The sequence below is a fragment of the Xyrauchen texanus genome, chromosome 16 (assembly GCF_025860055.1).
Source record: "Xyrauchen texanus isolate HMW12.3.18 chromosome 16, RBS_HiC_50CHRs, whole genome shotgun sequence".
In the NCBI taxonomy this organism is placed as follows: domain Eukaryota; kingdom Metazoa; phylum Chordata; class Actinopteri; order Cypriniformes; family Catostomidae; genus Xyrauchen; species Xyrauchen texanus.
In genome coordinates, this window is record NC_068291.1 from 18457857 (window position 1) to 18483339 (window position 25483).

Sequence of the window (25483 nt, forward strand, 5' to 3'; positions counted from 1 at the left end):
TTTTAAAGACATATTCTGTCTAAAATTTGAATATTGTCTTCTCAGAAAGGAGATACAGCTTTGCATATTGCCATTCGCGGAAGAAGTCGTAAACTTGCTGAGCTTCTCTTAAGGAACCCTAAAGATGGCCGCCTGCTCTATCGACCTAACAAAGAGGGCGAGACTCCTTACAACATTGACTGCACTCACCAGAAAAGCATCCTCACCCAGATATTTGGAGCCAGTGAGTGTTTCATCTTTGAAAAAAATCAATGACACACCCAGGGCTTAAAGGGATAGTTCATCCAACAATCGATTAGAACTTTAGTAGTGACCGCCATTTTTTCACAACAACATTCACTCCCCTCAAAATCCCCACACACTTCCGGTTACTTCACAATAAGAGCTTCCTTTTTGCCCTTCAGTAAATGGTCATGTGCAATCTTACAGAGTCACTTGTTCAACTGATATCCAGCACAGAGGTATACATATGCATGAATACATTTTTAATGTCTGAAACTAATACAATGCAAGTTAATGGGGTACAACATTTTGAAGTTCTGAAAAGCATATCAAGGCAGCATAAAAGTAATCCATAGGACTCCAGTGGTTTAATCCATGTCTTCTGAAGCAATCCAATTTGTTTTGGGTGAGACAAACAAAATATATGACCTTTTTCACTATTAATCTTGACATAAGCAGTGTTCTTGGCGAACAGCATGCATTAGAAAGTGTAGTCGAGCTTGAAATGATGATCGCCAAGGAGACTGTAGGTGTCAATGTGTAAACTGAAGAATTTGTTACATTTTGGTCTTATGAAGTTATTGTTTGGTGAAAAAGTCCTTTTTTTACAATAAATATCCTCTTTCACGTTCATATTCTTCTTCTTTTTTTGGGGCGATTCACATTCTTTGTGCATATCATCACCTACTGGGCAGAAAGGAGAATTTATAGTGATAAAGGACTTAAATATGCATCTGTTCCTCACCCACATCTAGACCTAGGCAAAAAGTGGTGGGGACATGTCCCACCCATCCCCACCATAAATGACACCTAAGCGCACCCCCCCTATATTCAGATTATTGGTCAAAATAGTTTTTTAAATGACCATTTCTTAAACTTTTACCTTCGGTTCCCATGCAATGTTGAATATTTGTTTACATTATTGGACCGTATTTACACATTTTATGGATACTCGCTAAATATTCCTGTAAATTTTGTCTGAAAAATTAAAACATACATTGGGACTTAAATTGGGGCTTATTTCTGTCTGTCTACTTCCCTAGAGCACCTGTCTCCCTCTGAGTGTGATGGTGACATGCTTGGTTATGACCTGTACAGCAGTGCTCTGGCTGACATCCTCAGCGAGCCCACCATGCAGCCGCCCATCTGTGTGGGGCTCTATGCCCAGTGGGGCAGTGGCAAGTCCTTCCTGCTGAAGAAACTGGAGGGTACGAGCCAGAAATGACTATTCTAAGGGTGCTTCTCATTTCTGAAAATGTGCATCCTTGTTTCCTTTCCTTGCTGCCTTCCATTTCGTCCTTGCTCCTCCCTCTTAGGAAACGAGGAAAGGACATGAGGATGGAGGAACCGAAGCAAGATGTATTTGAAAAATGTAATGTCCTGCTCAAGCGTCACTTCAGAGCACCGTCTCTGCGCAGCTCCATTACCTTGGAGCACTTACCGTTATGTTGTTGAAATGTGATAAATTTATATTTTCATAAGAAATCCTAATAATTCAAGATGCACTGTTGAAGTATGTGAGAATTATGGTTTATTTAAACTGCAAAGTTGAAACATTAATTAAAATGTTGTGCCAGATGTGAAGGGGGAGGAGAGTTTATGTGTGCGTCAGGTGCTTTGACAATCCACCAGTTCTAACTTTGCATCCTTGCTCAAGCACCCTCGGTAAGCTTCCTCCGTCCTTGCCTCCTTCATTATGATGGACTTTGATTAGTTTCCAGGTCACTGGCTGGAGGACGGAGGAGCGAGGAAATGAAAGGTCATTAAGAGACCTAAGATCTGGAGGTCAATCATAACCATGAATTTGATCTGTTTGTGTTTCATTCTCTTCATCAGATGAGATGAAGACATTTGCAGGGCAGCAGGTGGAGCCGTTGTTCCAGTTCTCGTGGTTGGTAGTGGTTTTGACTTTGCTGCTGTGTGGATCTGTGGCTCTGGTCCTGGGCTTCACTGTTGACCCGAAGCTGGCCATCGCTGTGGCCCTCAGCCTGCTCGCCCTGATGTACATCTTCTTTGGTGAGACGGAGACTTCATTCAGGACATTTTAAGAGAAATTACATATTTACTCCTCCACTTTTAAACAAAGTACTGATGGGAATACATTGATAGAGACAAAGATTCTGAATGATTACCATAATCATGTGCCATGGTATTTACGTTGTACACAAAGGAACTTTACATTTGCATTTAATCATTTAGCAACATGCAAATGAGGAAATACTCAAGCAATGTACAATACATTAGCCAACTATGTTATTAGTGCCTCAATACTTCAAGGAATATCAATCAATGGGAATCAATCAATAAGAGTACCATTGCGCTTTTTGGTACTTTTTTGTTTTTCGTATCTATAATGTTTATTATAAACCCTTTGCAGATCACATGTAAAAACCATGTTGGAACCACTGTACAACCCACAGCAAATAATTGCAATCGTAGTTGGATCTAGTGTGTTGTATACATATAGGGGATTGTTTACTAAAGAATGCAGCTAATGGATAAATGTAAGGTATTACAGGAGGGTCAAGTGCCTATATAGTAAATAATTGTGTTGAGGTAGAGGAAAAAAAAAGAGTATAGTCAGGGGTTTGGGTAGCAAAAGTGTCTGACAGTTATTGAGTAATCGGACAAGTTGCTGAAATAAACAGTTTTTTGGCCACATCCACCCTGATCCGTGTTCAGTTTCCTAACGTCAACGTTTTCCAAAGTATGCAGTTATGGAGAGTATTTTCGAATCTCTTTTTTTTTGCAATATAAGAAAACAGCATTCTAGTGTATGAGAGGCATATTAGCGTGGATGTGGCCTTAAAGGGATAGTTCACACAAATATGAAAATTATCTTATCATTTACTCACCCTCATGCCATCCAAGATGTATATTACTTTCTGTCCTCTGCTGAACACAAACAAAAGATTTTTTGAAGAATATCTCAGCTATGTAGATCCTTACAATGCAAGTGAATGGTGACCAGAAATTCAAAGGTCCAAAGAGCACATAAAGGCAGCATAAAAGTAATCCATTATACTCCAGTGGTTTAATCTAATCTTCAAAAGAAATATGTTACGTGTGGGTGAGAAACAGATCAATCTATATGTTCACATTCTTCTTCATTTGTGTTTGGCAATTTCACATTCTTTGTGCATTTCACCACCTACTGGGCAGGGAGGAGAATTTATTGTAAAAAGAAGACTTAAATATTGATCTGTTTCTCACCTACACCTATCACACCATGGAGTGGTGGTGGTGGTGTAGTGGGCTAAAGCACACAACTAGTAATCAGAAGGTCACTGGTTCGATCCCCACAGCCACCACCATTGTGTCCTTGAGCAAGCACTTAACTCCAGGTTGCTCCGGGGGGATTGTCCCTGTAATAAGGGCTCTGTAAGTCACTTTGGATAAAAGCGTCTGCCAAATGCATAAATGTAAATGTAATCATATCGCTTCTGGAGGTATAGATTTAACCATAGGAGTCGTATGGATTACGTTTAAGCTTCCTTTATGTGATTTTTGGACCTTCAGTGTTCTGGTCACCATTCAATTGGACATGTACAATGGCTCCAGCCTCATTGTAAGCAAAGACCGCGTTGTGATTTGTGAGTTTGTTGGCTGGTTATATAGTAACGTGGTCAGTTAGGTCATCGTTCAGTCCTAAAGTCAGTGTGAAAGCAGTCAGACTTGGTATTGAGATCACTTCTATGTTTCCCTGGTTGAACTCCCACTCTGGCAGGATTGCTGGTCTGAAATGTAAACTAAAGCCAAATGGCCATTTTATAGCAAATGGACATTTCCCACCTCAAGTTTATGTTGTAGTATGTCAACAGGCCAAAAAAAACCAGCGCTTATCAAGGCAGTTCACAGGGACTTTATTCTGGTGTTTTTTTAACTGGAATATCTCATAAAATTTTCATAAACAAATGATATGTGTATAAAAAAAACGATGGGAAATGTGAGAGGAATTCTTTTCAGTCCTGTAAAAAAATCTAAATTAATCTCCCTGTGGATGCTTCCTATACATAGATTATGTTAAATGATACATGGGTTATGTTAAATGAACACTTTTAAATGTGAGCAATTATATTACAGTAGTAATAAATAACTTTAGAAAGTACAATGCAATGATGCAAATGATATTCCAAAGCTGGCGGTGGCATTAGAGACGATCATGCTTATCCACATCGATAGATGGCAGAACAGCGTCTATCACCACTTTCGTATCGGTACGAAAAGTACACAAAGAAGAGCAATGTTAAAGCTAGCTAGAGAACTACTTAATGCCCCATTAACGTTAACATGGTATATAATATATTTGATTACTTGACAAAATATATATATTTTTTTTTTCGATAACAACTTGATGCCTTTACTATAGATTAGATTTCACTAATTGTTTATATACCGACACTCAGAGGCGGCGGCAGCCGATTTTGCCGGGGCTTCAGCCCCGAATGTTTTGAGTGTAGCCCCGAATGTATTTTGAAAAGTTGACTGACAAATATGAAACTGGACAATAGCCTATGTAAACCCCCGAAATCACAAGTTGCCTTATTTCATTGTGCTTTGGCTTTGCACATACTGCATACAGCCTGTAAAAATAGACATAGGCATAATCTAGCCTATAGAATAAGTTCCTTTGCTGTCGGTAGCCTATGGGCGACTCCGTTTCTTCCTCTCTGTTGAATATGCAGCAGGTAGGGGAGGAGCTGACATCAACTTACGTTACTTAGTGGCGAGTTAACAGCAGTTAGCAGGAAAGACAGCAAAAATGAAGCAAATGAGGCTTCTAAAATTTCCGAAAGAAGTCAGTGGGTAAGAATTCACATTTGTATTTGTCCCTAAATAGCTTCTAGCTTTGTGGTTAGCGCATCTGTATCTCACGCTGGAGACCGCGGTTCGAGTCCCGCTCGGAGCATAATTTTCTTGTTTATCAGGTGTTGTTTTCTCTAAGGATAACCAATAAGCATTAGCATAAAATGTATGTGTGACTTGTTTTGTGATATTAGTTTGTTGTAAATATACACTTTGAGGGTAGCAAAGATGTGCCAGAATCAGGCATGGAAACTGGTAACAATTAATCAGTCACTTTACTTTAGAGAAAGTTAAAAGTGAAACATTGTTTATCCCAATGATCCTAATGAAAGGATTTTGACAGATGAACTTGGAGAATTATATACAGTTCGATGCCATGGTGTGTCAATGAACTTAGACTAAAGTCATTCATGTATTTCTTTAACTTAGGATCTTATATATCATTTTGACTATTTATGTCAAAAAATATAAATTATTTATATAAAAAATTTTTTTTTTACTTCACTTTACTCACTATAATATAACTCTTTATGTTAATGTACATGACTTCAAGAATCATGATAGATCTAAGGGCAATCCCACTGATCTGCTCTTCCCAATACATTTTCTTCAGTGGTATTGGTCCACAATTTGACATATGTGGCACTTGATGAATTAGTTGTTTGAAGCTGATTTGCAATAAGTTATGTGCTGTATCTGTTCTTTTGCATCACAGATGATTCAGGGAGGAGAGAGGATGTTGAGGATAGTACTAGAGTGGAAGATTTAGGAACTGTAGAAACAGGCTCAGCAAGAGCAAAACTCAAAGAATACCCTCTCACCAGCTTTGGACTACAGAGAAGTGGTTGCTAGTGTGAAAATAAAATGGTCTGGGCTAAGCCCCGGATGTCCTTCAATGCTGGAAACGCCTCTGCCGACACTGTCTATTCTATTGTCCAGAAAACTTGTATTTTACTTAAAATTTTGTTCCTTGTGTATTTAATGTGTAATTTGTATAATTTCATGTGTAACTATTTGTATGTCTTGCACCTTCACTTTATCTTGGCCAGGTGAGCACGTAGAGAACCTACGTGCTCACCTGGTTAAATAAAGGTAAAAAAAAAAAAGGAAACAAAAAAAATCTATCATTTTAAAACAAGCGTATTACCAGTGTTAAATGCATTGAACACCATAGTAAAAACATACTGTATAGATTTGATATGTAGTAATGCAAATTCCCTATTAAAATAATAATTAAAAAAAATTTCAACTAAATTAGTTGATATTTTTAGAAAAAAAAGCCACATTGTCAAAGACACCTTAATGGAGAAATACCTAGAGGGACAAAAAGTAGATGGCCGTGCAATTTTTGACCACATGCATTCTAAGTTTTTCATTGGTGATTCATACATTATTAAGTTTTACCCCCCTGAATATATCTTGAATATGTGGTTACATTCTTGATTACCAAAATGCACTGGACTGTTTTTATTTTTCCACCAGAGTGCAGCATTGTACTTCAGAATCCCATGTATTGATTGAGCAAGGTCTTTTCTGTTCTTCTTTCATCATATTTTACACTCAAACACTTTTTTGACATCAAAAAAGTGACCTTGTCTCATCTCAATCTTGTTTGTGTTTGTGTGTGTTTATAGTTTTGGTGTACTTTGGTGGAAGGAAAGGAGGGGAGGGTTGGAGCTGGGCCTGGGTCCTCAGTACTAGACTGGCCCGTCACATCGGCTACCTGGAGCTGCTGCTCAAACTCATGTTCGTCAATCCCCCTGAGCTTCCAGAACAAACCACCAAAGCCTTGCCCGTCAGGTAGAGCTCTCTGTATAGAGCTAAATTCAACTGCTAACCAAAGTCCTCCATCTATTGCAACAGTTTCCTTGTGTTGGATTCATATCCTAGTTTAAAGAAAATGTTTAATCTCAATACATTTATGAGTAACATAGACATCTGTTTGTGTCCCACACATATGCTTTACAGTATTCAGGCATTCAAGATGTTCTTTGCAAAGTCAGTAATTGGGAAATTCTGTTAATTTGCTCTGTGTAAAGATTCAGTTTATCCATATAAAATAGACAAACTTTGCTTAATGATTTAGAGGTAGGATAAAGAGACGTTGTGAATGTTCTTTTCACATCTTAGATTACCTATGCATTCTGTTAAAACACGCTCATGTGTGATGATCACTTTCAGTCAGTCTTTTTTTGTTCTCCATCTGTCCAGGTTTCTGTTCACAGACTATAACCGTCTGTCAAGTGTGGGAGGGGAGACGTCCATGGCGGAAATGATAGCCACACTGTCCGATGCTTGTGAGAGAGAATTCGGCTTCTTAGCCACCAGACTCTTCAGAGTCTTCAAAAATGATGAAAATCAAGGTATGTCTCTAGAATGTACAAAAAGAATATTGAAACTGTAAAGGATTTTTTTTTTTTATGTTTATGTTCTGAAATGTATAAGCAACAGACCTTTTTTTTTTTAATAATTGTGAGTGCAGACAGTTTTGCTTTTCCAAACTGTTTTGTAAAGCAACAAACCAATGGCATTCATTTAACACAGTTCAATGGAGTTGTTAAATGGATATTTCACCCAAAAATGAAAATTCAATCATTGTTTACTCACCCCTGTGTTGTTATAACCCTAAATTACTTTCTTTTTTTAACACAAAGGGAGATATTGGAAAAAAATGTAACGATCCATTTTATGACATCACTGAGCACAACACTTCTATCAGCTTCCAACGCTTAAAAAACATAATTCTGCATCGCTGCATCCACAGATGCAAGTTAATCTTTACTATGCAAAGCAGAAGCCAGACATCAACACTGTCCAGAAGCACTGCTGATTCTCTGGGCTTGTTCTCATCTCAGATGGAAAGTAGAACAGTGTAACCGTGTTTTTTGGTCTGATGAATCCACATTTCAAATAGTTCTTGAAAAACACAGCCGTCATGTTCTCTAAAAGGGCCATCCAAGCTGTTATCAGCCTCAGGTCCAAAAGAAAGTGTCTGTATGGGCTAGGGGTGTGTCAGAGCCCATGGTATAGGTAAAACACACATCTGTGAGAACACCATTAATGCAGACAGATGTATAAAAATTTTGGAGCAGAATATACTGCCATCCAGCACTGTCTTTTCCAGGGACGTCCCTGAATTTTCCAGCAGGACAACTTCAATTCACATACTGCCCAGATTTCAAGTGCATGGCTGTGTGAGCAGAGAGTGCGGGTGCTAGATTGGAGACCATCTCCAGTTGAGAATGTGTGGTGCATTATGAAGCGTATAATATGGCAACAATGTGCAGCTGAAGGCCTTCAAAATCGATGAATTGGGGAAAATTCCACTTTCTGAACTTAAACTTGTGTCTTCAGTGCCTAAATACTTAAGTGTTATTAGAACAAATGGTGATGTTTCACAGTGGAAAACACTTGACTGTCCGAACTTTTTTGTCGTGTGTTGCAATTATCTGATTTGAAATTGCTGTTCATAAAAAAGACAATGAAATTCACAAGGTAAAACATCATATGATGTGTAGTTGTGGTGCTTTCAATATAGCAAAGAGTGAATATAATTTACAAATCACTCCTCTTTTGTTTTTATTAGCATTTTTCATACTATCCCAACGTTTTTGGAATTGGGGTTGTACAATATTGAGGTTCTGTTGCTCTTCAAAATTCTTTCACAGGAAAAAAGTGGAAGAAGACGTGCTGTGTGCCTTCCTTTGTGCTCTTTGTGTTGACGACTGGTTGTCTTATCACTGGCATAACCCTGCTGGCCATCTTTAAGGTGGATGCAGAGAATTTCACCATAAACGCTGTTCTGATCGCTATGGCCAGTGTGGTGGGTCTGGCTTTGCTGCTGAACTGTCGAACCTGGTGGCAGGTGGCTGACTCTGTGCTGCACTCGCAGAGGAGGAGATTGCTCAATGCTGCCAACAGCATGCACAAGCTCAAGAGTGAGGGATTCATGAAGGTGAGTCAGTGATAGTAATATAATATGTAGCGCACTTAAATTGTGTGGTTTAGTCAATAGTAATTGGTTTATTACTTATGGTTTACTGATATGGGTTTTATTCAGCGGCCCATGTTGATGTTAAACAGCAGGATGGCAATATAATGTCAATATATATATATATATATATATATATATATATATATATATATACTGTACATTGAATACAGTATAATACAATTTAATGATAGCCAATGAGAAATACACAGAAATACAATATTTACTCAATGTCCTAAAAATATTTGAAAACAGCAAATCAATTTGGCAGAAATTCTTTCAATACTGGACAGTGGTACAATGTGTTTGAAATTTGTTTTCTTAACTTAAAATTACTGTGTAATCTCAACACATACACTTTGTGTTCCTAGTTGAATTGGGCAACCCCAACATAATTAGACGTGTCAGTGTAACTCAAATAAATCTCTTTTATTTCTTTATGTACTAATTAGTGAAAGGGAATGTTAGCATGCTTAATACACGCTGGTTGGAAGCTCTACAGAGTATAGATTAGGATGGTTAGCACAGTATTTTACTCAATGAAGCAAGCAATTAATTTAATGTGTGACTTCTACCTGTCCCCATCGTTAGCTCAAGCTCCACTTTTCACCATTATGGTAACCCCAATACTCCAACATAACAGTAGCTCTACTAAATCTCAGCATAAAACATTAAACACTAAAAAGTATCCCCCTTAAGTCATCTTGCACATAAACACCTAAAATAATGCTTAATTTTAACATTTACTCTCCCTACCGAGTCTCATGCTGGGAAATGGTAATCCCCTTCCCATTTTATCAACGTTACATAAACACCATAAAAAGTATTCATGTCATCCCAACTGGATTAATTAAACTTCCATTTTAAAATCTGAAATGGATAAAATACAAACAAATCAAGTTGTGACTAAATGTTCTTGAATTGTGTTGCTTTAGTACATTTTAATAATGTAAACCGAACAAGCAGCAAAAATATATTTATTTGAGTGTTCATTGTTAATTTTCATCTTGCACATATTGATAATTTTATACCCAACTTTAACAGCTGCCTGTATAATGCTGCTTGCTATTTGCTATTTTGTTTAGCTGATCTGTTTCCTTCCTTCTCTTTCAGGTTCTGAAGTGTGAAGTGGAGCTCATGGCAAAAATGGCCAAAACAATTGATGGTTTCACTCAGAATCAGACCCGACTGGCTGTCATCATTGATGGCCTTGATTCCTGTGAACAGGACAAAGTACTGCAGATGCTCGATACGGTGTGTATGTGTGTAATTGGCTACAATTTGAGAAAAAATTTAAAATAAAATTATGGTTAGACTAGGTGTTAATTTATAGTAATTACAATAAACTTTTAACAATAAAAGTCAATGGTATGTCCTCATTTAGATTTCATTTGTGCATGTGATTAGGTCATCATGCACACCATTACAATAATTCCATCCTGAACTCATGAAATTTACATGACAATGTAACATTTTTGCAAACCAAAATTACATATGTCAAATGGGGGGTGGGCCAAAAAAACATAAAATTAAATGTGAAAAAAAAAAAAAAGTACGTGAAAGCAAATGAATGATGAAATCAGATGAGGGTTTTAAGGTGAATACTACATTTTAATAGGTAAAACGTATTTTCCTAACCTAAAACATTAGCCTAAACCTAACCAATAGTGTCCTAAAAGATAAATGAGAGGTGAACAAAACACATATAGAGTTTTAAAAGCAAATATGACATGAAAAGCACATTTACTGAAGCGACCACATCATATCATATGACACTTCTATGCACTTTCACTTTACTTTCATTCTGAGTGTCCTTGGATGGGCTCAAGGCTCGTTCTCAAGTCCAACAATCAGTGGTGGAAAAAGTACTCAATTTCCATACTTAAGTAAAAGTACAGATACCACACAAATGTATTGCATAAGTAAAAGTCATCCATTAAAATGCTACTTAAGTAAAAGTAAAAATGCTAATTCAAATCCGTTCATCTTATAAAAATGTGACCCCTTCATGTTGTTATTTTTAAAGCCATATATTTTAATCCCATTTAGGTAATACTGGATACAATAAATATAAAATGTTATAGTTAACGTTTTCTCTTCAATATTCAAATGCTTTTTTAATTTTTAATTTTTCTATTGATAAAAGCCTATCTAGGGACCTGATATGCAAATTAGCATGTGCTATAATCTCTATATACAATGCATCTCTCGCTCTCTGAATTTCTCTCTGAAATGATGTTCTTGCACTGTCCTTAAACTAATAATAAATAATAAAAAGATAAGTCCATAGTTCAGTATACAATAAGGAAAACTGAGTTGCAGGTGGATAAGGACCAAGTAATTGTATACAGAAAATAAGCTGTAGTTCATGGAAATGAACATGAACAGAATATAATTAATTTAAACAATAATGTAAATCATTTTATTATGTGTAAATTCAACATATGTACTGTATTTATTCTGTCCCGGAGCAATGTTGAATTGAAGTTACCCTTTAAAAAAATACTGTATTTACGTAGCTACACAACAAGCTATTAACAATAAGGCTTTACTACATGGAAGTATTATCTTGATTACAAAATATAATTATCAGTAATAAACAGCATTTGAACAGATACACCAGTGTGTAAATAAATGTAAACAAAGTCATGTCAATAAATTAATTCAAAAACAGTGTTGAACAACAGCGTTTAACGAAATATTCAGCAACAAAAAATGAGAAGTGAAATAATGCGTAATGTATTGTGCATGAAATCGTCCTTTAATACGGTTCATGTACATTAATCCTCTGAACAAACCGATTCACTAAAATGAATCAAACTTTCCAATGCTTCATACGAAAGGGAGAGGGAGGTTTAGGTAAGCTTCATATAAATGAATCGTCCAAACGAACCAATTTGCTAAAATGAATCAGACTTTCTAAAGACTCATGTGAAAGAGCGGTTTACGAGACCACATTTGATCAGTCTTCTTGAGTATTATAGTTTACACATAAACAAGTGCTCATATAGGTGAAAGTGTCAGGAAAATGTTCAAATTCGGGGACGTTTTCCAGGACAAGTTGACCAAAAACCGGGACAATCCCGGGAAAACATGGATTGGTGTCAATTCGACATGAGTGCACTTTGCAGCACATGTAGACATATGCACACATGTGAGAATTTGAAAGCAGCTGACAAACAGTGAGTGGAAAACAAACCAATAGTCAATACGGCACCCAGTTTTCCATTCATCACGATTGATGAATAAAGCAAAATAATGTGGTGGAAAACGTGTACAGTAATCATCCACAGCCTCTTAGAAGAGTCCTCAATTGTTCCTCGTGTTCTGTGCCGTATTTACAGTGAAAAATAAATTTACACAGCTGGGGTAAATTGCATCATATTTGTGCGTTTGGGAGCGTTTTTAATTCTGCGCGCTTCGCTGGTCTGACACAGATCCATGAGTACGTGCACCTGTGTGTCTGTGCTGGTGCTGGCTGCTGTCAATTACACACACTGCGCTCTGTTTATCAGCTGCTCTCTGCTTGCAAATAATGAAACTTGTTTTTTTTTATCCAGGTAATGAGTAACGAGAGGGTCTGTACCAGAATAAAAATTATTTGTTTTGCAAAGTAAAAGTTGCAACATATTTAAATACTCAAGAAAGTAATTATTTTGCAAAAAAGCTACTTAAGTACAGTAACCAATTATTTGTACTTCGTACATTTCACCACTGCAAAGACTCTAACTTTCACAATCACATTGGAATAAGTGTGTAAATGTAGGTGGGTCTGTAATACAAGCGTTAAAATGTATAGTTTTTCAAATGATGCATTAGAGTAAAAGTGTTTCAATATCGTAGCTTAGCAGTGTGTGAGTAATACAACAAAAAAATAAGTGTTTATAAAGTCATAATCAGCTGTTGTAGTTGTGATTTGTGTGAAAGTGAATAAAACGCACAGTTGTAGCTCATCTTCTCTTAATTTTACCAGGAAAATGCAGCATTAGTAGAAAGCAGAACGTTAAAAAAGTTATAGTACTGTTCATTCAATGAGTCTATAGGTTGAATCATTTTGAAGTGTTAAACCTTACTAAACGTCTCCCATGAAACTGAATAAAAGTATTCAAATCTTATTTACTGTCAGGATCCCATTTGGCCATGTGTATTCAACCAATGCCAAGAACCTGTTGATGCAAAAGCCATCCATCTCTGCTACAAATATGAAAGACTTATTCTGTTTCAACTCACAAATCCTTTCCTTTACTTCCTACTTTTGACTAAATGGACAAATATGGTGTCTCATGTCCACTCTGTGGGAAGAACAAGCTCATTCACCTCTCAAGCATCTCATAGACGTCCAGCAGTATCCAGAGTTCAGGCTTGTTAGCTCGGAAAGTTCAGATTCCTCTCTCGCAGCTGGACTAATGGAATTTCCTTCAGCTAAATATCATTATTTGGGTATAATCCTCTTGTGTTGGCAGCTTGTTCATGGCTAATGAAATCTGCCATTTACCAGAGAGCCGGCAAAATCCCACAAAGATTCCTTTCTGGCCCAATCTGCCACATCTCTTTTAAATTCTGATCTTTTGTCTCTGATTTTGATAGGAATTACCAAATTGAATTTTTCCTTTAAGATAAATATTGTTCCAAGGCTGATGTTCCATAAGATAAATAACGGATGCTGATGGATGCTGGTGGCGTATTTTGTGCCAACAAGAGACAATTGAGTTAGTGTGGAGAACTGCAATGTAAGCAAACATTTCACAGCGATCATTAAACGAAGGATGTGTGCCATCCTAAACTTTTAAACGGTCCACAAATCAGAGTCCTGTGACACTTGGACATGTTATAATGTCCTTCATTAATCTGGAAAGTCCCCATTACTTTCACATTAGTTGTGTGTGTGTGTGTGTGTGTGTGTGTTTACAGAGTGACTTGTTTATATATAGAGATTCACATGACTGTATACAGTATGGAGAAACACATGATACATAACATATAATTTGGACTATATGATGAAGCCTGAGTAATATAGCTTAGTCTAATAGAATTACAGCTACCCACTTTTGCCTTATTTATTTATTTATTTATTTATTTGACAGAAACAACAGAAAGGAAACTAGATTTTAACATTTTCCGATGAAAATACGAGTGATGATTGCCAATGCAAAACTGTCCACCACGATGCCAGGGTGTTGTTGGTGGTTGCGAAGGGTATTGCTGGAGTCTTGATTCGTTGTTGCTAGGGTGTTCTGGGTGGTTGCTTACTGGCTCAAACCAGTCAAAGGAGCCTATCCCAAAGTCCCTAATACTCTTGTCCCTAAATATGGCTGGGATCATGAATCTTTGCAGACTTGAAGTTAAATACTTTAGTGTTCATTCAAATCCCTGACCCTAAGTATGAGCAATGGTGATGCTTAATTTGATAGGAGAATGGGATCAAATGTACTCTAGATTCAAATCTGTGTTTCCAATCTAAGCACCTCGACTTGCTTTTAGCATGTGTACTAACTGCCACTGTGTACTAACGGAAAGGCCACAGCTTCAACCATTAATAAAGACAAAACATTCCAATGTCTCTTCTGTTTGCAGGTTCGAGTGCTCTTCTCTAAAGGCCCCTTCATCTCCATCTTTGCCAGTGACCCTCATATCATTATCAAAGCCGTAAACCAGAACCTCAACAGTGTTCTACGCGACTCAAACATTAACGGCCACGACTACATGCGAAACATCATCCACCTGCCGGTGTTCCTCAACAGCCGTGACCTCAGCACTGCCAAGAGACTCTGCATCACCTCACCGGCCAATGCAGACCAACTTAACACTGACGGTTGGTCAAGACATTATTCAACAAAACTGTCAATACTGCAAATGCCCAATGTTGCTACACTTTTAATGTAGACAGCCTTCTTGATTATAATGGGAGTGATCTAGTTTTGATATGTTGCAATGTGCCATTCTCTTCTGGTGTAGATTGGGTGTAAGGCAGAATCCCAGTTTGTGTACTTTTGCTAAATATGAAAAGTATGGGCTTTGCTAGTGATGGGAAAGTACCTTCTACCTACTTTGTAGTATGACAGTAATAAGTAGGCCAACATGCAATCTTTGTGCAGAAAACTCAGATTTCCACAGGGCTGGAATAGTGTTGCATATACCAATACTAACTAAATATCGCAATACCAAAAAATGTAAACCGGTATGATATCATCTTGTTGCTAATTCCAGTACAAAATTAAAGTATGCTACCATTAGCAACGTGTAATGTAATGCAAGATTTTTGAGATGAAATCAAAGACCATTTCAAAATAATAAAAAAAAGTCTCGATATGGCCAAGTGTGATTATTAAACAGCAGAAGGATTTCATTTAATGAAAAAATATACAGTCTCATGCGTGCAACAGAATGAATGAGAGGTGCCATCCTGCTCTGTCATCTCCTTCTCACACACACATACAGACACACACACACACACACACACACGCTCAAAAGCAGGCACGCACACAAATGTAACACACACTACTAATGCTTGATTTTCATGCAGTGTGTCCAATAGTATCCATCTGCAGAGCAGTGTGTTTAGTTTATAATCGGCTGTGAACTCTCAAATTACCTTTTTCACCATTACAGCTCAGAGATTTCAGCTTGCGAGTCGCGGGATGCTTGATATTATGAAAACTTCACAAACAGGAAGAACTTCAAAGGTCTTTCAAAATAAAAGTCCAGCTAAAATAAGAGCTCTATTCAACCAGATGCATGAAATTCTACTACTGTATAAAAGTGTAATATTCAAATCAGTCGCAATAATACTCATAATAACAATAATATAATATTAAATGGTTATATTATTAATATTGTTTTCATTTAATGTTGTCATTAATACTGTAAAGCTCTGTTGTGCATCTCATGTTTTTTTTTTTTTTAACCAGAAATAATATATATATTATATTGTTGAAATATTATAATTGGCTCTATATTGTTGAAAATTATTGTATTTTCATTTGATTAAATGTTATGATCAAACTGTGATTAATCAAATACATACTGAATAGCTTTAATTAAAACATTTAACATTGAATCCAGAAAAATGAAAAAAGAAAATGCATATTTTGTATCTAGAGTTTTTTTTTTCTTCTTTTTTTAAATTTCAAATTTGTATAATTAGTATCGATACAGAGTTATCAGGGCTGGTATATCGTACCGAAGCCAAAATATTGGTATTGGAGCAACCCTAGACTGGAATGCCAGTGCTTCTTAAAAGTGACACATCTCCAACACTTTACGTGATTCTTTATTTGATTTTTTGACTGATTTGATCATGCTCCCAGTTACCAATGAGTAAAGTTATCTCTATCACATGTTTATTGTGTATGACTTTCTTTCTTCTGGTGAACACAAATGAAGATTTGTAGAACAACATTCAGTTCTGTAGGTCCATACAATGCTAGTGAATAGTTATCAGAACTTTCAAGCTCCAAAAATCATATAAAGGCAGCATAAAAGTAATTCATAATACTCCAGTGGTTAAATTCATATCTTCTTATGATATATAATATGTGTGGATGAGAAACAGATGAATATTTAAGTCCTTTTTTACTATAAACTTTCACTTTCACATTCTGAAAGTGAAAGTGGAGATTTATAGTAAAAAAAAAAAGGATTGAATGTTGACCTGTTTCTCACCAAATGTGTTTGCATCACTTCAGAAGACATATATTTAACCACTGGAGGACTTTTGATTTTTGGATATGATTTTTGGAGCTTGAAAGGTCTGGTCACCATTCACTTTGATTGGATTGACCTAAATAACTTATTATTCTTCTAAAAATATTTGTGTTCAGCTGAAAAAAGTCATGAGGGTAAGTAATGATGAGAGAATTTCATTTCTGGTTGAACTATCCCTTTAAATACAGGCTTTACTTTTAGCAAGATGCTGAAAACAGTTTGTGCTTTGTATCTGATTTTTTTTGGTTTCTCATGCAGATATTTTCTGTAATTGACTAACAGCACAGCTTTTCCTCTCTGATACCTCCTGAATGTCTGACTCTCTCCATCTGTAGCATGGCAAGACGACATGGACAGGATGTTGCCTCAAAACAATCTTGGAGAGCAGGGCAGTAAAACGGCACTGAACCGCAGGGTAAGTAAGACTCAGCCCTTAGCACTCCCACCACTTCCCTTCAACATGTTTTGAGATGGGCGGCTCAACAAAGGACAAATGGCTGTTATGAACTCACTAGTAACTCATTCATAACTCATTTATAGACAAGATTTCAGGGAAGGTTCACCCAAAAATGAAAATTACTCATTACTTTTTCTTCTTCTCTGGAACACAACAGCAGAAGCTTTGACACATTTTATACACTGAAAGAGAATAGTGTGAAGGGCTCTCTGCCTTCAGAAAACACCATAAAAGCATAATAAAAGTAGTTCATATGACACTATATTCCAAGCTTCTGAAGACATATGAAGCATGAGGAACAGAATAAAATGTAAGTTGTTGCTTGAAGGACAAGAGCATGATTAAATGATGATAGAATTTTCACTTTGGGGTGAAATATACCTTAAATGTCAGGGATATAAATCCCACTGGATCTCCATATTCACAGATTACACTATTGGAGACTATATCAAGGTGAGTTTTTGTTATTGTGTTTTTTTTTTTTGAGGGGGTGGGGTTATTGTCAGAGACCCTGGATGTTGCGGAGGAGTGTCTGAAATTGATTTAATGTCTGTTTACTCTTCTTGCTGAGATGCCATTGCCTAATGAGGGGGTGCAGCAGCAGTGGGTCTCGGTGACAAAGCACTGGCATGGCGGCACAGAGGCAGGAGGCTAAGTGGCTCCTCTGCTCGCCCTGTGAGGGCTGTTTGTTTGCTTAGTTGATTTATCTGCTTCTTTTATTTGGCCTCTCTTTATTTCAGGGGCACGCACCTCTTGTTTTGCCTCTGCCGTTTCTTGGCTGAGGATCTGGCTCACTGTACCCCTGATCTGCACGTTTTGTTGTGAAAAGTTTTTTTTACGGGTTTTACGACCAGCTCACAGAGGACTCCAATCATTAAAGAAGGAAAAGGAGGCTGACTCTGTTAGTGTTATGCCCTCTTCCTGGTAATTGTGAAATTGCATCCCATTAAATTGAGGTCAAACCGAGGTTCCTTCGAGGTCTCTTTTGGAACACAAGAGAATAGAGGATCTCTGATATAGGGGACTGAGTTTCATCAGAGATTTTGTGCATCCTTTATAATTACAAACTTGAAATATGTTTTATGTAGAAATTGCATGATAAAGGAATAGTTCAACAATAAAGATTCTGTCATAATTTTCTCACCCTCATGTTGTTCCAAAACTGTATGACTTGGGAACAGTAAAGGAGATGTTTTAAATGAAGATCCCCTGTGTGAATACAGTGCTGGATGATAGTATGAGAACTTGTTTTGAGCACTAAACAATGCAAGTTCTCACGTAAAGAAAGTGTCCCTTAAAGAGCTCATGAATGCACAAAGGACATTAAGAAAAAATTCAGAAAAAACTTTTTTCTCATCTTTAATATTTTTTCAAAAGATTTTCAATATGACGTACAAGCTGCATGTACTTTTATGATACATTTGGGTCCTTTTAAAGCTTAAAGGTGAGGCACTATTTCCTTTAACCCTCAGAAAAAAATTCTCAAAATATGAATAACTACAGTCTTGACCAACACTAAATAGGTATTGTTTTAAAGCTTAGATACTGTACTTTACAATGCATGTAGGCATTATGACCAAAACTGAACAAAGTGCTTTGAAATTTGCTGACAAATCAGAAGTGTTCTGTTTTGATCATTTATTAATAACTTTGCACTGCACATATTATTGTAATTAGTAAAAACAATACAATATCAAATAGCCATGCCAAATGTCATTGTAAAGCTTGCATAGAGTAGAATACAATCAACTTGTTTGTTTTACTCGCAGACAAAAAAGCAGTTTTTTTTGCATGCCTGTTACATGTAAACTGATGTTGTTTATATGACGTTTTCACTTTTAACTTAAAAACTTATAACTAAAAATAAATAGACATTAAATGTCACATACCATTACTTAGAGGTGGCGATATCTTTAAAAGCTATAACTTTTGATTGCTTTGTCATATCAACACGATTTTCCTGATTATTATGAACAAAACAAATGTTTTTCAGAGCTACCTTATTTACACCCTGAGATATATAATGTCAAATCAGAAAAATAAGAAAAAAAATGTAATTATTGGCTCAAGTTTATTTAGTGATTTCTTTTTTTTTCCTGCAGTTTTTTAGGCAGAGACTCTCAGCATTTATCATAATCTGTATAATTACAAAATTTGAAAAATTGTATTTAAAATTATACCTTGACCATCTTTTTAAGCCTTTAATATTAGGCATGCTACTGAAACAGGAATTCTTTAAAAACACTCTCCGAGCCTAAAGGTTTAAAGGTGCACTTAATAATGTTTCCTTCATTAATTTTTTTTACCCTTAATGAAATAGATATTACTGTTGAAAAAATATGTTAAAAAGTATGTTTAAAATGATGTACACTCTCATGAAAGTCCTAAAGAATTAAAAGCTGCTTTATTTTTTCATGGAGCAAGGTCACCTCATGAGGGCTGACATGTTGAGCCAAGCACTACTCAGTAACCTGCCAAATATTGGACACTTGGAGATTAAATGAAGCATGGGCATGCCTGACTGTGAAAAGTGCATTTCTACAATTGCATTGAAACTGAATTCCACCAGGTGAATGTAAAACAAAGTACTGCGTGCACCTTGTATAATTTTTGCACTGCTACCATCACCAAATGCAATTGGAAAAATTGGTTTTTAAACATGTTTCCTAAAAACTTAATATAGTTGTCTCTTCATATTAAGCTAGGATAGGATAACTTATTTTCACAAACCATTACACACTTCACTGTTAAATACAGTACAGGTTTAGGCTTTCTAAGCCCCTTCTGTTGCCTTGAATCAAGTAGGGGCCACCTTATTGGTGGCCATGTGTTCCAAGAAGCAGTAAAGTCACAAGCTATGTATTAAAAACATCAAAGTGGGCTTAAGGCTGTAGCCCACCAGAGCTCGTGACAAGACCCCCTCTGCATTTAGCTTGAACTGGGACAATTAACTCTCGCAGAGACAAACAGGCGTCTCAGTCAGACAGATATCAGGATGTCAGCATGAACAACAATCAAACAGTCATGCACAACGAATTGTCCAGTCTGAACAGTGAAACAGCACAGGAGCACAGCTCCTGATGCAATGCACTGCAACTGCCATTTCACAGAATTTATTAGCCTTTATTTTAGAATTTAATTTAGAAGTAACTACTAGAGTTTATACAGTAGCCCACAAAAAAGACACTTTGCATTAAATAACAAAATATCAAACCAAGTGGCATTTATTTTATAGACATATAGCAAAAGCACACTGATCAAGCAAACCCTTTCACAAAAAAGTAATTTGTTAGGTTTCAAATAGGTAAAACGATAGATATTCTGTACAAAATAAAGACAAAGTATTTGGACACTTTCTGGTTGTTAGATGTTAGTGGAACATGTCCATGGTCAATGTGATGAACTTTACCTGTGGTTATTCTTTTAGGACACATGTGTGAACTTGAGAGGAACTGACTTCATGGATCCACCATTTATAATTTCTTTTTATGTGTGGCAAGAGTCCAAATACTTTTTTTTGACCACTCTATTTCTTATACTGTAAGATACTGTACATATTGCCAACATACACACTACATAGCTTTGAGAGTGACAAACGCATTTCAGTGCAGGACTGAATCCTCAGGGGTTACTCCCACAATTGCAATGATTGACAATTGATAATCATAGCAAACCTGCAGCGTCTCGCATCTATGAACAAGAACCATGAATGCCACCAGTTTAACCCACTTTGTGTTGGCTATTTTTGAGCAAAGAGATTATCCACCAGAGACCTGTTATCATCGGGCACTGTTTAGTTAGATGTCCTGTGTTTTGTTAATATGCATCTAAGTGGCTGCTGTGTAATCAGAGTACAAAGTAATTAGTTACTGCAATCTAATTACTTTTAGGCACTAAGTAGTGTATCACATTACATTTTGAATTCTTGTAATCAGATTTCAGTTACTGACTCTCAAAGAAAGTAGTTACTTTTAAGTACAATACTTGGTTTATGAATATTTCTTAAAAATATTATTTATGTGTAATACAGTTCAAATGTCAATTCATATGTTCATATGTACATCTGTTTGCATTTCTGTGACAGCTGAAAAGTGTATGACAATAAAGAAATTAGTAAAGTGATTACCTTTTCAGTTAAGTAATCAGAAAATTAATCTGATTATAATTTTAGAAAAGTATTTACATTATTTTGTGTATTACAATAGTAACTTACCCAACACTGGTTGTCACTATCTGACTTTTTCGGGAGTTATTTCGGTTGAAGAATGTGGTTATCACTCCCGTAAATAAAAAATAACGTATGTACAGAACAGGACTTAGCTCTTAAAGGTGAACTGAAAACTGTATTTAGCTGCTGAGCATGTGGATATTGATTGGAATGGTAGCACAGTGATTTTGGAGAGGGCTGAATGTTCCCTTTGTACACCATTAATTAGCTTTGAAGAAAAGGATAAAATCTTGTGGAAACAGAATGTTCTTTTTGTAAAACAGGACATAATGTCCCTTTGCAGTTACATCCATTAAACTTGGGGGAAAAATCACATAATCAAAGGGATCACATAGACTCTTATGGGTCTTCTGAAATTTGAGCATATGTTCTCTGCATGTTGGTTTGTAGGAAACGTACCGTAGAAGACAGATGCAGCGTACCGTCACACGGCAGATGTCCTTTGACCTGACCAAGATGCTGGTCACCGAGGACTGGTTCAGTGACATCAGCCCTCAGACTATGAGGAGACTACTCAACATTGTCTCCGTCACAGGTCAGTGGGACCTAATTATAGCTTCACATATGCATTGATGTTTGCAGTAAATGTTTATATGGCAGGTTAAAGATATGTGTGATGCATTAACATATAATTCATAGGAATCAAATATCTTTTAACAGGTCGTCTCCTCCGAGCCAATCAGATCATATTTAACTGGGATCGGCTGGCATCATGGATCAACCTGACGGAGGAGTGGCCATACCGCACATCCTGGATCATCCTCTTCCTAGAGGAGACTGATGGAGTCTCAGATCAGGTCACACTGAGGATCATCTATGAGAGGTTAGCTTCTATATCCAAACTACAGATTTTAGAATTTAGCATGATTAACCAGTTACAGCAATTTAAACCTTTTTATATTTATACACCGATCAGCCACAACATTAAAACCACCTGCTTAATATTGTGTAGGTCCCCCTCGTGCCGCCAAAACAGCGTCAACCAACATCTCAAAATAGCATTACCATATTACCTTCAGTTGCATCTGCTGCATTCTCACAGGATGGAAGAGGGGGTGTGCCAGTTTATGTGGATGTATTGATCTGTGTGTGGTAAAGGGGGGTAGCCTAGGCCGTGAAGTTGCTGATGCTCAGTCTTTGGCCTTTAAAGGTATCTCTCTGTCACACTGCACTAACATGTTGTGCCTCCTGGGGCTGTAGAAGTGTCAGAGCATCTCAGTGTCAGCATCTGCTCCCTATTTCGTTCTCTCTCGCGTCCTTGCTATCGCTATCTCTCTCTATCACCCTCTCTTTTCCAGCCCCCATGATGGCCTTTAGCGCTTGTCTCACCCATTTATCTTCTCTTTCATTATCTGAGATTGTCCCTTCATCTTCTTGTCTCCACAATTGTGGATAATCTATAGATCATTCTTGTCTTGCTTTAGACTGAAATAATTTTTTCAGATTTTAGAAGAGAGTTTTAGAAGTTTTGCATGAGGAAATGTTTAGTATAGAATATTTATGTTTGGCTTAAAGTATTTTGTTTCAGAGAAAGCAAATTTCTAGTCAATTTTGTTGTGGGTGAAGCAAAATTGGCAATATTTGAAAAAATGAAGCTAAAATGAGAATGCTTAGTGAATGCTAAACTGGAATTTAAAGGAATATTCCGAGTTCAATACAAGTTAACCTCAATTGACAGCATTTGTGGCATAATATGTACAGTGTATATATAAATAAAGCAAAACTCTGGATTCCAGTAAGGCGCTTACAATGAAAGTGGATAGGGACCATTTTTTAGTTATTTTATTCTCTCCCATTTTCTCCCCAATTTGGAAGAGAAAATTGGCCCAATTCCCAATGCGCTCTAGGTCCTCATGGTGGCGATGTCACTCACCTCAATCTGGGTGGTGTAGGATGAATCTCAGTTGCCTTCACATCTGAGACATCAATCTACGCATCTTATCACGTGGCTTGTTAAGCGCATTACCACGGAGACATAGCGCATGTGGAGGCTTCACCCTATTCTCCACGGCATCCACACACAACTCGCCACGCGCCCCACCGAGAGCAAGAACCACATTATAGTGACCATGAGGAGGTTGCCCAATGTGACTCTACCCTCCCTAGCAACCGTCCCAATTTGGTTGCTTAGGAGACCACTCAGTGTCACTCAGCATGCCCTGGATTCGAACTTGCGACTCCAGGGGTGGTAGAAAATACTCACTTTTTATAATAGTATAGCCACAAGACGTAAACAGTATGTGAGTTAACATGATTTTAGTGTGATAAAATCGCTCACTAACCTTTTTCTACTTTTTTTTTTGTATCTTTTTTCTTCTGATATTAACATTATTAAAAAAACAGTATTGATGAAACAGAACATACACACACAGAATCAAAATATATCTAATTATATGTCCCTCCCCCTGACATCCCCCTCGCCCCCCCTCACACTACAAACGTCCAGTGGTCCAACACAAAATTAAAATATACACATACAGTACAAATACAAAAAAATAATCGTAATATATATATAAACAGACAAGAGGAAACACAAGAATATATATATAAAATTATGTATTTAATATCATACATTTAAAACTACAAATCTCTCTCCACTGCCCCTCCACAAATGCCTTCTAAAAAGGCTAAATAGCTGCCCCATTTTTTATTAAATAAATCTATGTTGCCTAGCCTTCTGTATGACATTGCTTCAAATGCCGCTACTCTGCCCATCTCTGTGTGCCACTCTTGTAACGAGGGCACTCCAGACAATTTCCATCCCCTAAGTATGATCTGTCTGCCGGTCATAACACTGGCTAGGACCCAATTTTTTATGTATTTATCTCCTATATTTATGACCGCCCCATCACGTAAAATACAGAGTCTGGGGCAAAATTAAATTTGAGTGCCCAATATGTCACACATAGAACTCTAAACCCTCAACCAAAATTCTTGGACCTTAACACACAACCAAAAAACATATGTTGTGTCTCCATCTTCTGATTGGCATCACCAGCAGGTGGGTGTGTCTTTAAGACCAAGACTATACAATCAAGAGGGGGTCCAATAGAATCAATGTAAAATCTTAAATTGCATAAGGTGCACCCTTGCATCTCTAGATGTGGACTTTTTTAGAATCCTAGCCCACTTCTCCCATAATCTCTTGAAAGAAGTTGAAGCTATGTCCCCTAGACTCTGAATTAGCAGGGAGTAATACTCTGATGCCTCATGACCTTTTCCAAAAGCAGTAATCACCACTTCCAAAGTATCTGCTGCTTTAGGGAGGTGTATGCTACTATCAAAAATAGTACAGAGCAGGTGGCGCAGCTGTAAATACTTAAAGAATTGAGATCTGGGAATCCCAAAATGTTGAAACATATTTTCAAAGTACCACTCTCCACTCTCATATAGGTCACCGAGTGTATTAACCTCCCTCACAATCCACTTTGACCAGCAGATGCCAAATGTGGGTCCAGCCATATGCTCAAAGCAATATTTAAATAAATGTCCAAATTAAACACTCTGGACACACTTTTATAGATAACGGGGTGTAACTTATCTTCTCCGGTTAGTTTAATAGAAAGACTTTGTAATGGCAAAATAGGGGCAAGAACTTCCTGTTTGATATAAAACCAGGGAGGGGCTCTCTCGGGTGGAAACGACCAGTGAGCCAAATGTCTGAGACTGAACGCATAATAATAAAACAAAATCTTGGGTAGGCCTACCCCACATTTATCAATCAGTCTATGTCTGGAGTGTAACCTGGGATGCTTACCATTCCAAATGAAGGACTTAGCTAAGCTAAGCAAATTGCTTCAAAGTGCAATCAACAACAGATGAAATTATATAAATGATATAAAATGTTTTTTTTAGATATATATAAAAATAACTATTCTAAAATAAATCTTATGGACTGATGAAAAAAATGTATAGTCCCTGCCTCATGGGTTCAAAAGTCTCCAAATATCTGTAAGACCAAGATTTTTACACTTTGAAGCGTCAGTGTTGCTCTGGGGGGCTTACACACTTTTGCTTCACTATGTATGTAGATGCTAGATTTAGAGACTAATTTGCTTTATATAAAATGGCAAAT

General features: G+C 36.9%; 1 protein-coding gene across 4 annotated transcripts in view; it reads left to right on the top strand.

Moving 5' to 3' along the window:
* kidins220a (kinase D-interacting substrate 220a) overlaps window positions 1-25483 on the top strand; it is an 83961-nt gene that overhangs the window by 19075 nt on the left and 39403 nt on the right. For all 4 annotated transcript variants that reach the window (XM_052145511.1, XM_052145513.1, XM_052145514.1 and 1 more), the window contains exons 12-22: window positions 46-223; window positions 1266-1430; window positions 2059-2238; window positions 6663-6828; window positions 7240-7391; window positions 8697-8983; window positions 10133-10273; window positions 14594-14831; window positions 17059-17138; window positions 21799-21943; window positions 22069-22231. In XM_052145511.1, the coding sequence (XP_052001471.1) occupies window positions 46-223; window positions 1266-1430; window positions 2059-2238; window positions 6663-6828; window positions 7240-7391; window positions 8697-8983; window positions 10133-10273; window positions 14594-14831; window positions 17059-17138; window positions 21799-21943; window positions 22069-22231 (1895 nt within the window). The remainder of the gene's footprint in view (window positions 1-45; window positions 224-1265; window positions 1431-2058; window positions 2239-6662; window positions 6829-7239; window positions 7392-8696; window positions 8984-10132; window positions 10274-14593; window positions 14832-17058; window positions 17139-21798; window positions 21944-22068; window positions 22232-25483) is intronic.